The sequence below is a fragment of the Cebidichthys violaceus genome, unplaced genomic scaffold, assembly GCF_023349555.1.
Source record: "Cebidichthys violaceus isolate CVI_PGR_0920_01 unplaced genomic scaffold, fCebVio1.0.p SCAF_25, whole genome shotgun sequence".
NCBI classification, from domain to species: domain Eukaryota; kingdom Metazoa; phylum Chordata; class Actinopteri; order Perciformes; family Stichaeidae; genus Cebidichthys; species Cebidichthys violaceus.
Window position 1 is genome coordinate 7,042,920 of NW_027176428.1, and position 16,041 is coordinate 7,058,960.

Genomic DNA, 16,041 nt, shown 5'->3' on the forward strand with positions numbered 1-16,041 from the left:
CTTTGTTGATATAAAGACTCGACCTGCGCATGCGCGAGACAGAAGATATCCAGTGTTAAACACTGCCTCTGGCGGTCAGTAAGGATGAAATAGAACTGTTACTCAGTGATGAAAGTAAAATCTTGTCTCGCCTCTTTTTCAGGCCACAGGGCTCTGTTTGTGGGGGTTCGGATGCCCAGGCAGAGCCATCGTCACCACAAGGCTCACGGCTCTCGCCACCGCAAGAGAGACAGAAGGGCGGGAAGCATCGCAACACAGCAAAGCGAGGAAAGTGAGACGGCCACTTCCAGTCATGGTAACACACACAAAACCTCTTCTTCTTTGCTGACAGTGTCTTTTACTTTTCAAATCCAATGTTTCTTTAGGCGCATCCAGTGATTTCTCAGTCAAAGAAATTCGTATTTGTTATATTGTCATGGCTCAGTGTAGAACATGCACGCTTACTTGCGCATCCACCAGAGAGGAGGTAGTTGTTAAACAAAGCTTATCAATACTGTGGGCACTTCACACACTTGCACACACACATACAGCACCCCAGGCTTAAATTGACAAGCCCACTAATTAGCTAGCAATGAGCATGGACTAGTCAGCATGTTGTATGTGTGTGTGTATGTGCTTAGGTAGATTTGTGTGTGTTTGTGTGTGCGTGTGTGAGAGTGTTTGTGTGTGTGTGGACCCAGTAGTCATTTAAAAGGTGTCTATGACAAAGTAAGCAGTGTTGTGTGTTTGTGAAATAACCACTGTTCACCTCTCATTACTCCCTCACATTATCTCCCTTCATCAGACACGCCGTCCCAGCGTGTCCAGTTCATTCTGGGCACAGAGGAGGATGCTGAACATGTGGCCCACGAGCTGTTCACTGAGCTGGATGAGATCTGTGTGAAGGATGGCAAGGATGCTGAGTGGAAGGAAACAGCCAGGTCAGGATTTCCCCTGGGAGCTTTTAGCAACAATGCTTGGCAATAAAGCTTCTGACAGCCCAGCAGCTCTACAGCTGTATTGTTACGAAGAGAGATGTGTGCAAGCGATAGTTATATTAAAACTTAGTGGATCATTTTTTGGTCCGTTTTCTCAAAGGGAAAAGCTCCAAAGAGAGAAGCAAAACACTGCTGTGATCTCATTCATGCTGGTCATGCTAGATCTCACTTTCCCTCATATTGTGTGGATATTTATGTCAAAAGCATCTTTCCTGGGAGGGAATGGCGAAACCACAACGTACCATGATGTGTTTGTGATGGGAAAACATATTATTTTATAATCTACTACTCCATCCTTCCTGTCTGCATTGATGTGGGCCTGTAGTGATTAAAACTCTAAGAATTGCACTTAAAATGCTCTAAAGACCCAACATGAGAGTAAAAAGTTCTTAAGACACATTCATCAAGCAACTCACTCCTACTTACAGTGAAGTGTAGGAGTAACCATTTAAGAGCAACAAGTTATTAATCATGCATGAGAAGCCAATCAGTGACAATAATTTGTGCTTTTTCAAAAGGTTAATTTTATTTTTGTGAAATCCTAAATGTCATCATTAGCATTTAACATGGGAGACAATCTAAAATATTTCTAATAAAAAATATTAATTCATAAACAAGGGATTGAATAATATATGTATGTATATATCTCAGATACCAGATTTGTTTCTCTTTTTTTGAGTATTTGTTTTAATGATTGCTGTCTGGATGTAATGAGAATTTCAACAAAAATATCAAAAATGTTTTAGAAGAAGATTACCAACCCTACTTTTAAGAAACCTCTTGAGCTCTCTTTAATTTAGGAGCATTTTTAAGTTGTAGGAAATTTGATGAGCAGAATTCAAAAGAAAAAAGTAAAATCACTTCACACTTGCTCCTACTTGCAAACTTCTCGCCTGTCTTTACCTCGCAGGTGGCTGAAGTTTGAGGAAGACGTGGAGGATGGAGGGGAGAGGTGGAGCAAGCCCTATGTCGCAACTCTTTCCCTCCACAGCCTGTTTGAGCTCCGCAGTTGCATCATCAATGGCAGCGTGTTGCTTGACATGCACGCTGACAGCATCGAAGAGATTGCAGGTGACAATTTTTCTAACTGACATGCATTCTTATCTCAGTACCAGAGCGTTATCTATTCCGAGAGAAAAAGGCAAGCTCTGTCTGAATAAACAGGTCTTGTCCTTGAGCAACTATTACATTCATTGATATAAAACAGGCTCCATATCTCAGCTGAAATGCCCGCTGGAAGTCTTCTACAAATCGATTTATCCTCCTAACTAAGGGAGGAGAGACACACCTACAGTACATGTCTGCAGGGGGCTTTATCATCGTGCTTAATGCAGAAATTAAATACAAACAGACACACACAGACTCAACTATCAATTATAGCAAAGCCTGGATGACTGTCTTGAGATGTAAACATAAACAAGCACAACAATGTCAAGTGTCATTCCATACTTACAGTTCACCAGTGGCTGTAAAGACTTAAGCTGCATGGTTTTTCTGTGGTTGTGCTTTCCTAAAATACTGCAGCTGAACTTCTATTGAACCTGATTTGCATTGAACTCTATAATGACATAATGCTGCTGCCTACACAGTTCAAGCTCATTTGCATGCAAGTATGCAATAACTACGCACCTGTAATTTGCATGCAGAAACACGTTTGGATAAGAACTGTTCATGTACGTGAATGACCCCAGTTTTAAAAACTGACATAAACAAATGATTTATATAAAAATGCAAACATCCACCCACAAACACACAAAACTAAACAAATGCACAAATGACAAGTGCAAATTGGTTAGCTGAATGCTTCTGCAATTCAATTTTAGGTTTCACGTTCTTGTCCATGCACCAAACAGACGCACTTGTACAGTACATGTACATACACACATACAAAATATCACATGGTTCAAGGCTCCCTATCAATCAGTCTTCCTCATGGTCATATTATGACCATGATTTACCTTGTTGCCTGCAATAATTCCTCTTCTCCAGCTCTCCAGCGCTCTTCTCACTTCCCTCTCTTGTCCATGTGACTCCTGCCAGCAGCACCTGGACTCAACAAGAGTAGCCAAGATGGTAGACAAGATGGAGACAAAAACGTTATTTATTTCTTTACTTGTTTGATTTTGAAAGTGTGGCAAAAACTGAGACCAAGATAATGTAATAGGAAATGCTTGAAGTAGCATAAAATGCCTATGCCAGGTATTATTGAATGTATCTCATTATCGTATGAGTAACTGATGGTCACCAGTCAAGTAATACACCGGAGGAGGCAGAGCTGTTGATGTAGTATTAAATTAGAGGGGAAGTGATCCATCCAGTGTGCGTGGAGGCTACGTTAGATGTAGCATTTGTGTGTTTTGATTTAATTTCAGGTGGTTCTCTTGTCACCGTCCTTACTGATTATACTGGTGCTGAGCGTCACATATTATTGCTGGTCTTGAAGCGTGCTCAGAATTAATGTTGGCACTGCTAGTGTGTGTGTGAGAGTGTGTGTGTGTGTGTGTGTGTGTGTGTGTGTGTGTGTGTGTGTGTGTGTGTGTGTGTGTGTGTGTGTGTGTGTGTGTGTGTGTGTGTTTGTATGTGTGTGTCAGGCAGACACTTTGATTGAGTGTAGAGGAGGGAAGGAAATAAGGAAGGAAAGAGCTGGTGCTGACTCAGCAAGTGAAATAGAAAAGACTTGGAAGGGAGGAGAGCAGAAGGGGTGAGAGGGATAAAGAGATGGTGATTATTCTCTGCAGTCCCACATGACCTGATATGTTCGCCACATATTGACTGACCACCTCCAACAGGCACTTTCTTATCAGCACCGTGTCTTTACATTTTAACGACAGAAATTAAACCGAAAAAAATGAAAAAAGCAAATATGTCATAGTTCAAGGAAGGCTCTGTAGTTGGAGCACAGGGAATCTTAATTGATCTTTAATTGAATTTGTATTGATCATAAATGGATTGGAGTTCTGGTCAAAATAGCACAGATTGGACCAAGGGATTTGTTTATTCTTTACTAAATCCAATGCAATAAGCCTCAAAGAAATCTTGCTGTCCAATGCAAAAAAATGTATTGCTTTAAAATGGTAATCAGATGTCTCTCTCTCAATTGGAATGTGGCTCTCTGAAATCAATATTTGTATATCTTTGAGAAAATAAGTTATTGTACTTATCATGCGTGTTTCTTTGTTTGTGTGTTGCAGACATGGTGCTGGACCACCAGGAGGCGTCCCATGAGCTGGACGACAGTGTGAGAGTGAAGGTGCGTGAGGCTCTGCTGAAGAGACACCACCACCAGAATGAGAAGAAGAAGAACCTGATGCCCATCGTGCGCTCCATCGCTGAGGGAACCCGCAAACAGTCAGAAACCCATCTGATAGGTGGGTGACAAACATTTCGTTATCACAGTTCATTTCTTGGTATGACTCATGTAAAAATCCACTATCATGGATTTAAACTATAATTACTTTTGTACATCTACAGAAACAGAAAGTCTTAGAAATATGAGTTGACTTATAATTACTTATTATAATTACGTAAGATTTAAGATTTTTTTTTATCAGAATGATGGATGTAGAAAAACTAGTAGGGAATAAAAGTAGACATGAGGAGACTAAAAGCAACAAGACTAAGTAACAGACAGACACATACAAAAGCATGATTTCCTAAGCAGTGACATTTAATGCTTTCAGAAACTGACTGCCAAACAAAGCCTGTTTCTGAACAAATGGCCGATATATTGGCGGCTAAGCCATACTGGCCTTTTTTTACTTTGCACTTGGCAGGCCAATAGATATTTGCACTAACTCGGATTCTCTCTCTCTCTCGCTCTCTCTCTCTCTCTCTCTCAAACACACATACACACACTCTTACTGTCTGGCAGGGTCAGCCACATCTCCCCAGCCTCCGGCAGCTACAGAACCCGCCAAGAATGGTGGTGGACAGGACACCACTCAAACAAGCAAAGTAAATAAGCATGCTGTCATTAATGTGCTGCAGTTCATTCAGTGCACAGTTTACGTTGACTGGTAGATGTTGTGAAGATCACAATAGAACTTGAATACAAAAAAGGGTGGATTAACACTTCGGACAACAGCAGTGTTTTTTGCTTGTATATTTCTTCTATACATGTCTTGTAGCACCCTGCATTCTTTAATCAATGTTTGGTGCACTGTGCTGTCAACAATTAGGTCACACAGTGCCCCCTAGAAAACAATAGGAGAACTACATTTGTTCAAAGTGCATCCCACAGCAGCAGCTCATCACTTCAAGACTGTTAAGTACAGCCACAAAGGGCAAAGATGAAAGCTTCCATTTAGCCATTAATTTTCAACAGGGATTTTAGTGCATATCTGTACAGTTTAATATCCCGAGCACTGAAATGCTAGCTAGGTTCTCTGGCATTTGGCTGCACCTGTGGTGGGACAGCTTTATGTACGTTAAAGACATGTATTGTTAGTTCTGAAGTTACAGGATGCAAGAATCTCAGTGCACCACTGGAATTAAGTCTTTTTTGTATTCTTAACTGATGTTAACTTCTGACTTGTCTCCCCAGGTTGACATGCACTTTATGAAGAAGATCCCAGAGGGTGCAGAGGCCTCCAATGTATTGGTAGGAGAACTGGACTTCCTGGAGAGGCCCATTGTGGCCTTTGTCCGCCTCTCCCCTGCTGTGCTGCTCACCGGACTCACTGAGGTCCCCATACCTACCAGGTAGACAGCCACAATGGTTAAGTCATGAAATCAAATGTCAATTCAGTAATCAGGGAATGCTTGATATACTCTAAATCATCTGCTGACAAATATCAGGTTCCTCTTCATTCTCCTGGGCCAAGATGGAAAAGCTCAGCAATACCATGAAATTGGGCGCTCTATGGCGACCATCATGACAGATGAAGTAAGAAAGCTCTGCCAAGTCAAATCTAACTAAGAAACTTTCACAGAACAAATCAAATCCCAACATCTGTATTGCAATGGCAGGCAGTTAAGCTGCCCTCACTTTTGTCTGGACCAGATCTTCCATGATGTAGCCTACAAGGCAAAGGACAGAAGTGACCTGCTGGCTGGGATAGATGAGTTTCTAGACCAGGTGACGGTTCTCCCACCAGGAGAGTGGGACCCCTCCATCCGCATTGAGCCCCCAAAGAGTGTCCCCTCTCAGGTACACAGCTGTGATGAGATTTACTCTTAAGGTTTGAATTTTAGCTAGAACTTAGATGCAACCAAGAGTGGGTGTATATGTATGTAAATGTTGAGCTTTTTTTATATTTGTCTGTTCCTGGCCTGGTATTGGGTACCTGCAGGACAAGAGAAAGATGCCAGGAGTCCCTAATGGCACAACCTGCCAGGTAGAGGAAGAACTACATGCTGAGCACCACGGACCAGAGCTACAGAGAACTGGAAGGTGAGCTGTCATCTGCAGGTTAATTACACAGGCTTGTTGCTTCAGTAATGACTTCTATAATACAAGGTTAATACATTAGACAAATTCAGGTTTAAAAAATAAATATATTTTATCCCCACAACTGGGATATAACATAGATGTAGACAGACATGCTGTCTTCAAAACAGCCTGTGGAGAACATGGATTTAGCACCTGTTTTGTTTACTGAAGGGATATGTAGAAGCCTGGGGTGAGTTAGCACTCTCCAGTTTGTCAGTTGCTGGGGCTAAAGAATCTAATATTTGATTTGTGAGGAGCTGGCGTGGGATAAGAAAGTGACAACCCAAGTGTGATAGCCTAAAAGAAAAAAACATGCACCAAAACACTCTTCCTTTTATTTCTCAAAGATCACTGAAACTCTTGTTTTTAAACCTTGATGCAGTGATGTAGAATTGTACTCTAGGATACTTGGGTGTGTCAGCTTGATATTATATCTCTACATACAGTACCTATTTCTTCACCAGATTGTGTTCTAAACTTCCGCGTCTCTCTTTTTTTGCTGTGTGTCGTGATCAGGTTGTTTGGTGGTCTGATACTGGACATCAAGAGGAAAGCTCCGTTCTATCTGAGTGACTTTAAGGATGGTCTTAGCCTCCAGTGTGTGGCCTCCTTCCTCTTTCTCTACTGTGCCTGCATGTCTCCTGTCATCACCTTTGGAGGACTGCTGGGGGAGGCGACAGAGGGACGCATCGTAAGGGCACAAACACACTCAGACACAGTAACATACTGCAGTGTGATTGGAAGATTATGAATACAGTACTCTGTATTTCCACCATGTGTTGTAGAGTGCCATAGAGTCCTTACTCGGTGCGTCTATGACTGGAGTAGCCTACTCTGTGTTTGCTGGTCAGCCTCTCACCATTCTGGGCAGCACAGGTCCTGTGCTGGTTTTTGAGAAAATCCTCTACAAGTTCTGCAAGTATGTATTACAACAACCTGTCTGTGACATTTGTATCATTACCACCATAGTCGTTGGTTAACTAGTTATGTATTCCCTGTATTCTTCTCTTCTCTTTTCACATCAGGGACTCTAACCTGTCCTATCTGTCTCTGAGGACTTGCATCGGCCTGTGGACGGCCGTGCTGTGTTTTATTCTGGTTGCCACTGATGCGAGCTCTCTGGTGTGCTACATAACTCGGTTCACAGAGGAGGCCTTTGCCGCCCTAATCTGCCTCATCTTCATCTACGAGGCCTTGGAGAAGCTAATCCACCTGGGAGAAGTCTACCCCTACAATCCAAACAGTGATCTAGACAAACTCACGCTGGCGTAGTGAGTAATACAATTTTTACTTTGCTGGCTCATATGGCAGATTTTTCATTGTTTGTTGTCCTTTAAGAATATACAGCTGTTGTTCTCTCTACAAGCCTCTCTTCACCTTTGTTCTCTCCACGTTTTTGCTCTCCTCTACAAGCCTTCAGATCACATCCTAGATTGCTGTTCCCTTCATGTCTGGCCTAATTTTAGTGATAAAAGCCTGCAAGCCCAGTTTTTTAAATCTGTGTTGTGCTGTCTATTCTCTGTAGCTGTAGGTGTGCAGAGCCTGATAACCCCAGTAATAAAACCTTACAACTGTGGAGTGCAAGAAACATCACGGCAGCTGAAGTACCCTGGTCCAACCTTACTGTCAAGGTAATGTAACTATGTGGAAACACACACACACACACACACACACACACACACACACACACACACACACACACACACACACACACATACACACACACACACACACACTCTGACACCTAATCTCAGTGTAACTTCCACATGAGCACACACTGCTTTTGCTCCAACAGGTTTACTTTTGTTAACATTCAACTAACCCACTCACCTTCCCGTGGGCAGCTCGCCTCTCTTAAGGACCTTTGCAAACACTGACAAGGACATTTAATTGATTAACCTTTCACTGCTGTGTGTATAACTGAATAAGGCAAGTTTATTTGTATAGCACATTTCAACAACAAGGTAATTCAAAGTGCTTCACATAAAACCATTAAAAGCATGAAAACATAAGGTCAGCACACCAAAATCTTGTCTTGTTTCTTTAAGCTTTGTAGACTCCTTCTTGTCCAGCAGATCATTTAGATAAAACAGTCTTTTGATCTATTTTTACTAGAGTCAACTCAGGCAATTTTGCTCTAATGTAACTGATCTGTAAATCTCTACAGGAGTGTATCAGTCAGCAGGGCCACTTTGTTGGGACAGCATGTGGCCACCATGGCCCCTACACCCCAGATGTTCTCTTCTGGTCCACCATCTTGTTCTTCTCAACTTTCTTCATGTCTGCGTTCCTCAAAGAATTCAAGACAAGTCGTTATTTCCCCACCAAGGTAATTAGACGTATATGACTGCTCGCTAAGCAAAGGTGTCACCAGATATTCAGCAACCTGACATGCCACATTAGTAACCACCGATCTCTTGGTGTTGTTATCTCTCATGCCCAGGTGCGATCCATGATCAGTGACTTTGCAGTGTTTCTCACCATTGCCGTTATGGTTCTGCTTGATTATATCATTGGAGTGCCCTCCCAGAAGTTGAAGGTGCCCAGCAAATTCCAGGTATAGAGGAATTAATGGTTATAGTGCGGACCTTAATATGATCACCACATGCTCATGTTTGAATCATGGCCTCACTCCTCTCTATTGTGATCTTCCAGCCTACCAGAGATGACCGAGGTTGGTTGATCAATCCAATAGGACGCAATCCATGGTGGACAGTCCTGGCTGCAACTATTCCTGCTCTTCTGTGCACCATCCTCATCTTCATGGACCAACAGATAACTGCCGTCATCATCAACCGCAAAGAGCACAAACTGCTGGTAAGACAATATACATCTGCCTTGCACTGTTGCTTCCAACTGAAGCTGGTGAGCTGCAGACTGTAGCTCAGTTATACGTGTACGTAAATGCCCTTCTCTCTGGTTTGCCAGAAGGGCTGTGGGTACCACCTGGACCTGCTCATCGTCGGAGTGATGCTGGCGGTGTGCTCCATCATGGGCTTGCCCTGGTTCGTAGCAGCCACGGTGCTGTCCATCTCTCATGTCAACAGCCTGAAGCTGGAGTCAGAAAGCTCGGCTCCAGGAGAGCAGCCTCGCTTCCTGGGCATCAGGGAACAGAGGCTCACTGGCCTGGTCATCTTCCTGCTCATGGGCTGCTCTGTATTCATGACTGGAGCTCTGCAGGTCAGTCAGACAAGCTATAATACTGTCCTCCTCTGGCTGGGATATTTTTGATAATGTTTGTCATCAAAGATCATTGATATATTTGTTTTTTTTTCCAGTTCATTCCTATGCCAGTGCTGTATGGTGTTTTCCTTTACATGGGAGTCTCTTCATTAAAAGGCATACAGGTAACGTGAAATGTGACACAGGAACAATATCCTTTATTGTAAAATAAAAATATTTACAATAAAGCCACTGTAGTACAATTAGAACATGTCTGACTTTTGCACCCCCAAGTTGTAATGTAGTGTGTTGTAGTGTTTTTTACAGTCTGGAACTTGTGAATAATTTGCAAGATGCAATGAACACATATGTGTTAAACGTTTACTATATTCATACCTATTGCTTCAGCTGGGAGTCATTCAAATACAAAATGTTGAGGTTATTCTTATGCCCTCTCCATCTTTTTAATTTGGCTGTCTCTGTGATGCCCTCTCCTGATCTAATTAATTCCGTTCCATTTCAGTGAGGCCTGACAGTTGATTGTCAGACTAATCCAACTAAATTCATCATTCATAAACACTTTCTCTCTCTTGCCATATTCACCACCTGTTTTCCTTCTCTGCTCTCATTAATTCATCTCTCTCCTTTTCCCTCTTTGTCTCTAACTTCTCCACCAACTGCGGTCACTTCTCAGTTCTTTGACCGCCTAAAGTTGTTCGGCATGCCGGCAAAGCACCAGCCAGACTTCATCTACCTGCGTCACGTCCCCTTGAGGAAAGTGCACCTGTTCACTCTGACACAGCTCACCTGTCTGCTTCTGCTCTGGTTCATTAAGACCTCACCTGCCGCTATCGTCTTCCCAATGATGGTGAGCTGGCAACCGCCAACCTCCTCTCTCTCTCGCTCTCTCTCTCTCTCTCTCTCTCTTCTCTCTCTCTCTCTCTCTCTCTCTCTCTCTCTCTCTCTCTCTCTTTCCAAATGTCTGCCATTTAAAACACTTTTTCCTCTTCTGCCTGAAGGTGCTGGCTCTGGTTTTTGTTCGCAAACTGCTGGACTGCTGTTTCTCCGACCGAGAGCTAAGTTACCTGGATGACTTAATGCCTGAGTGGAAGAAAAAAAACCTTGATGATGCCTCCAAATCGATAGAAGAGGTAGTCTGAATGGAATCTTTAAATACACAGATGAAAATAAATAAACATGCATCTATTGACTGCACATTTGTGTCTTGTAGGAATCACAGATTATGCTCAGTACAATGAAGGAAGATACAACTGCTGTTCAGATTCCCATGGAGAGTAGCAAGCCCGTTCAGACCCTCAAAGCACATGACCCCAGGTGAGCACACACACATGAACCCCCACACACACTCAAATGGACAGGATGGACATCAGATAATCAGAGTGGTAAGATTATGAGAGAAATGCTTCACTTTCCTGTCAATCTATATGCACGCTTGTCTTGTTTGGTGTGTTGTGATCTGCTGTCAATTGCACCATGTGAATACTAACACACTGAGACCTCTCCCTAAGCCCCAACTTACTCCCAACACTCTTCTTTCTGCTCTCACCCTCCTTTTCCTCTCCCTGCTCCTCAGGTGTGACCCCTCTGATATTAATATATCTGATGAAATGTCTAAAACCACCGTGTGGAAATCCCTCAACTCCAATCAAAAGGACATTTGTCCTGTAGCTGCTAAGAAGGCAAGGCCATACCCTCTTTTTCCTCACCCCGTTACCTGGAAATATTCCTGCTGCACATTGATGTCACTCACTTCTTTTGTGTTGCGCTATTGTTGCAATGATTGGTAATTGAAAATTGAGGGCAGCCAAACTGTGCTCCGTGCTATGTTAATTCTGGGTTTGTGTGTTTTTCTCTGCAGGATTGAAGGGATTGCATTCATAGACGAGTAAAAGATGTCTGCAGTCCTGACACACTGTAGTTCTGGACCACAGGACACTGCGATTTGGCTGTTTTGACTGTCAGCCACTTCAGTGCTTAGAGAAAAAGGTCTTGATGATTTCAACCAGCTAAGTGCAACACATAATACTGTCCACAAGCATACAGACAAAGAGTACGTAGAGACATGCACATAGATAGACATACACATGCACTTTTATCTTTGCGAGGAATATAAATATTTTTTAAAGCGTATTTGTTTTAAATAAAAACTAAACTAATTCCAACTCTGATCCCTTGACTATAAACTAGCTCCAACCTCAGCAACATTCATTTTGTTTTGACCAGTTAACCAGTTTAGAAAACCCTGGTCTCAACCATCATCTTCTACTTGAAGCTTTCTACTAAACCAGTCAGGGATGAAAGCCCTTTGTGATAAGTTCTGGCCTGTACCTTAGCCTTTGGCTTTCCATCTTAGTTGTGAGATTGAAGGATGATATAAAGGATGAAACTTTAAGGCATTCTCTTCTACAGCAGAATTCACCCGTGAGCATCAAATAGTTCAGTTTTAATTAATTTGTATCTAATAATGTGATCTAGAAACACATCCTGTTCCAGCCACAGTGACAGTAAATAATGGTAGACACTGTGACAGCTGCTGGCAACCATGGTAATTTTACTGAGATGCGATGACATTTGCTGATTCACACCTGAAAGCCATGACTTTAATCAAAACTAATTTAGATGTAACATTTCAAACAGCCTCACACCACGACAGTTAGACAGTCAGTAATTTAGTGTCACTGGTCTGTCTATCTCCAAAAATGTCAGCCAAAAATCTGGATGGTTTGTTTTTAACTCATGGGACACAACTGTTGGTTGTTTGTCATTGTCTGTAATTAGCAAACAGTTGCTTTTTTACACATCCAGCAGATTTGGAGCAGCATTAGCATTAGCACCCAGGTTTCAAAGGCCACTGTACACTTAGCTGGACTTCACGCTGGAGAGTAAATGCTCCTTTAAATCAAACCAGGTTCTTTTAAAAATACATTGCAGGTTCAGTAATACATAGACAAATCCTATTTTGGAACATAGAACTTTGTGTCAGTTTTGTGTGATGATGTAAACTGAAAACTGTAAATGTTAGAAGACCCACTTCAGTTGAAGCAGCGGCATCAATAACGCGTTTTTTTTAAGGTGTAATCTTTTTCCCTTTATGGACGTTTGTCTTTGAACTAATGGTTGTGTACGGTAGAGGTTGTTCTACAGAATATTTGTCATGTGTTAGTACTGTGTCTTATTTCTTTACCTCAGATGAGTTCATAGATGATCCTGCAAGGCACTTTGGATGACGTCAGTTCAGGGGAAACCAGAGCAGAGAAATGGTGTGTGTGTGAGTGTGTGTGTGTGTGTGTGTGTGTGTGTGTGTGTGTGTGTGTGTGTGTGTGTGTGTGTGTGTGTGTGTGTGTGTGCGCGCGTGTGCGTGCAAGCGAGAGAGAGAGAGAGAGAGAGAGAGAGAGAGAGAGAGAGAGAGAGAGAGAGAGAGAGAGTCTTTGAGTATCAGGAAAGGGGGACTGCAGGACTTTCTTTTAAGCAATAATTTACCCCAAATCCAAATTATGGATTATTTTTTTGTGCCAGTGCAACATTTGTTATCCTCCCCATGTGATGGTTCAGGAAAGTCTAATATTTGAAGCCTAGAACACTTTACATATGCCAAAAAAACTAATCTTACACTCAATTAAAGGGATACGTATTTTTCAGTTTGGATAAACAAGGTTCAACAGTAATGTGCTCCACCTCATTTTTAGTTATTAGAGTGAAATCTCAGAGAGCCAAAGGAAGCAGAGAGATTATGTTGTGAAAGAATGACCTTCACAACACATCTGTAGTTGCACTTTCTGTAGATAAGGAATTTGTGATAGATTTTTTTTTTAAAAAGTCTATTGCGCAATTAAATAATTTTACAATAATTTATTACATTTAATTATTTTTAGATATAAAATTACAATGTGTTCTCTTTACTTTCTGTATATACTGTAATAAGAGAGATGAGCTAAGAGGAAGGCTGAATAACGCAGGACATGAATAATATACCTTCAAAAGTTATTTCAAAGAGAGCGAAGAGCTCTGATGGGAGACATCAGGAGTCTTTTAAACCACGGATGTCACACTCTTGTCCTCGAGGACCTAGAGAGCCTTTAAACTGCTCATAAATCAATTATTGATTGCTTCCAAATTGGACATGAAAAGGAACAGACTCATTCTTAATATTATTTTTTTAATTCAATCATTTATGCCTTTATTTTTGATAGCAAGGTAACAGGAACTGAGAGAGAGAGAGAGAGAGAGAGAGAGAGAGAGAGAGAGAGAGAGAGAGAGAGAGAGAGAGAGAGAGAGAGAGAGAGAGAGAGAGGATAACATGTAACAAAGGTCCCGGCTGGTCTCACTATTCATTTGTAGATGGATCTTTACTATTAGGTGAGAATAGGAATAAATTATTAATTAAAAGTCATTCATTTAGTCATGTTTAAAATCTATAAACTCCTTGACTTACTGTCCAGTTAAATATCAATCAATGTTGTTTTATTACAATTTTCACGGCTACATCATCCATAGTACACATAATTTCTATTCAAGTGACTTAAAAGTGCACAAGTACAGTAGTCTGTTTCTGTAACATCACATGCAGTAATACCTATTCCAAGACGCGTATGAAAGTATTGTACATTGTGTTTGCTGTCATGTACCTCTACTTTGACTTTTGAATGTGAATATTCTTTGTGTCCAAGGACCCATAACTAAACTAAAAATGGCATGACTAAATATTATTCATTGTGTAAATAAATATATTCTAGTTCATATGAGTAAGGTCAAACTAATAATGTGTACATTTAGAGATCTAGACCAAATTGTGGGAACACTTTTGAACATCCAATGACTGTAGAAGTGCTTTCACAAAAGAACTTAACTATTCAGCAATAGTTCAAATAATTTTGATGAGCATCATGTGTCTTCAACTTGATTTTCAAATCATTAATGTATATTTGAATGTATGGTAAACATACAGTTATATACTGTAGGTTTACTGCATATACAGTACATATGACCGAGAGAGTCATACATTTCAATGAATGTGAGTATAACATCATAGAACACATGACCACTTCCTGTTGTGTTGTCATTTTTTATTTATTTTTTTACTTTTGATCACCTTACACCTTTTAAAAGCCATTAATGAGGCACGGGTTGCTTGAGAAAACTTCATCCTGACTGTCCGATTTTGTATAATTTCTTTGTCGCACAGCAAGAGACTCGTGTTTCAAATTCTCTCCTGCCAGAATTCCTACTTCATTTTGACATGTAGTAAAATGTAGTAAAAACTACTGTGAAGCTATGTAATTCCAATGAATAGAAAAAAACGTGTGTCTGTTTCAAGGAGAAAGTCAGGGTGACAGAAAAAGAAAAGGATGAAAGAGAGGACGAGATGTTAGAAAGCGGGAGGCTTTCAGGGAGGAGAGCACCTGTACTGCAGTAACCTTAATCTTATAGTCTTGGAGCCATAAAAAGACCAACGCCTTGTCTATTCAACCACTGAATGATCAGTCTTGAGCAAAATAATTCTACATGTTTTATATGTATATGTAATTTAATTTTGATTATGGAAAATGGAAAATAAATAAGTACAGCTGAAATTAACTGAACTATTGTTTTACTTATTGCATCATGTCTGTTTTGGGTATATCATTTGATTAGACAGTAAGAGATGTGTTTACTTGTTCAAGCTTTAATGTATATTGAATGACTTGGTCCACTAGGTGGCAGCAGAGTCACAATTCTTTCAAGTAGATTATGAGGACTTTGTCCTCCTACTAGTTCAATTTAAGACTATATCATAATTTTAAGAAAGACAAACACTGACCCCAGCCCCGGATTCTGGGGATTAACCACACTCTTTTACCTTACTCACAATCTCTTGGAGCTGTTTCCATTTTCATTGCCCTCCCCCCCTCCTTGTGCCCCACCCCCGTTTTTTTTATCCTAAGGTGAGAACACAGTGTGCACATCTGGAGGTGATTCTGACTGCAAAGGAGTAGCCTGTGGGAAGGGTACGAGGTTAAAGATGCACTGCACCCTGTATGTATATATCTATGTGTGCATGTGTGCCTTGAGGGTGTCATGTGATCCTAACTCCCAAATGCTCCTTATTACAAACAGCTGGTGGGCTGTGGCCTTGACCAATGAGAGGAGCTGTTGGCTATTACATCAGGTGGAAGGAGGGGGCTGGATAGGATATTTTAGCTGGCTTTTTTTTAAAGGACCAATCAGCTGAGGAGGGACCCTGGCCTTAATGTCTCTGTTCTAAGACTTAAGCATTCAAAGAAATCCTTTGTGTTCATGTAAAGGTCCTGTGGTTTTTGTGAAGGAAAGTTGAAGAGCCAACTGGAGCTGACATGCAGATAGGAATGTATGTTTTTTTTCTGCAGGACTGTCACAAAATGCTAAATGAATAGCAGTAATTTGTGGTGTGAATGTACTACTTACTTCTTTAACGTACAGTCTGAGCTGATTCAA

At 41.2% G+C, this 16,041-nt stretch overlaps 1 protein-coding gene across 1 annotated transcript in view; it reads left to right on the forward strand.

Annotated features, from left to right (window-relative positions):
• The window catches only part of slc4a8 (solute carrier family 4 member 8), a 35,857-nt gene extending 21,979 nt beyond the window's left edge, over positions 1-13,878 (forward strand). The window contains exons 3-25 of the mRNA XM_068720634.1: positions 143-295; positions 785-920; positions 1,888-2,048; positions 4,169-4,345; positions 4,849-4,931; positions 5,521-5,678; positions 5,775-5,862; positions 5,980-6,126; positions 6,269-6,369; positions 6,925-7,099; positions 7,194-7,327; positions 7,434-7,679; positions 7,934-8,039; positions 8,576-8,737; positions 8,852-8,965; positions 9,064-9,225; positions 9,337-9,588; positions 9,687-9,755; positions 10,265-10,438; positions 10,590-10,721; positions 10,802-10,905; positions 11,165-11,270; positions 11,450-13,878. Coding sequence (XP_068576735.1) covers positions 143-295; positions 785-920; positions 1,888-2,048; positions 4,169-4,345; positions 4,849-4,931; positions 5,521-5,678; positions 5,775-5,862; positions 5,980-6,126; positions 6,269-6,369; positions 6,925-7,099; positions 7,194-7,327; positions 7,434-7,679; positions 7,934-8,039; positions 8,576-8,737; positions 8,852-8,965; positions 9,064-9,225; positions 9,337-9,588; positions 9,687-9,755; positions 10,265-10,438; positions 10,590-10,721; positions 10,802-10,905; positions 11,165-11,270; positions 11,450-11,455 — 3,146 coding nt within the window. The 3' untranslated portion in view covers positions 11,456-13,878. The remainder of the gene's footprint in view (positions 1-142; positions 296-784; positions 921-1,887; positions 2,049-4,168; positions 4,346-4,848; positions 4,932-5,520; positions 5,679-5,774; positions 5,863-5,979; positions 6,127-6,268; positions 6,370-6,924; positions 7,100-7,193; positions 7,328-7,433; positions 7,680-7,933; positions 8,040-8,575; positions 8,738-8,851; positions 8,966-9,063; positions 9,226-9,336; positions 9,589-9,686; positions 9,756-10,264; positions 10,439-10,589; positions 10,722-10,801; positions 10,906-11,164; positions 11,271-11,449) is intronic.
• Positions 13,879-16,041: the final 2,163 nt, after the last annotated feature.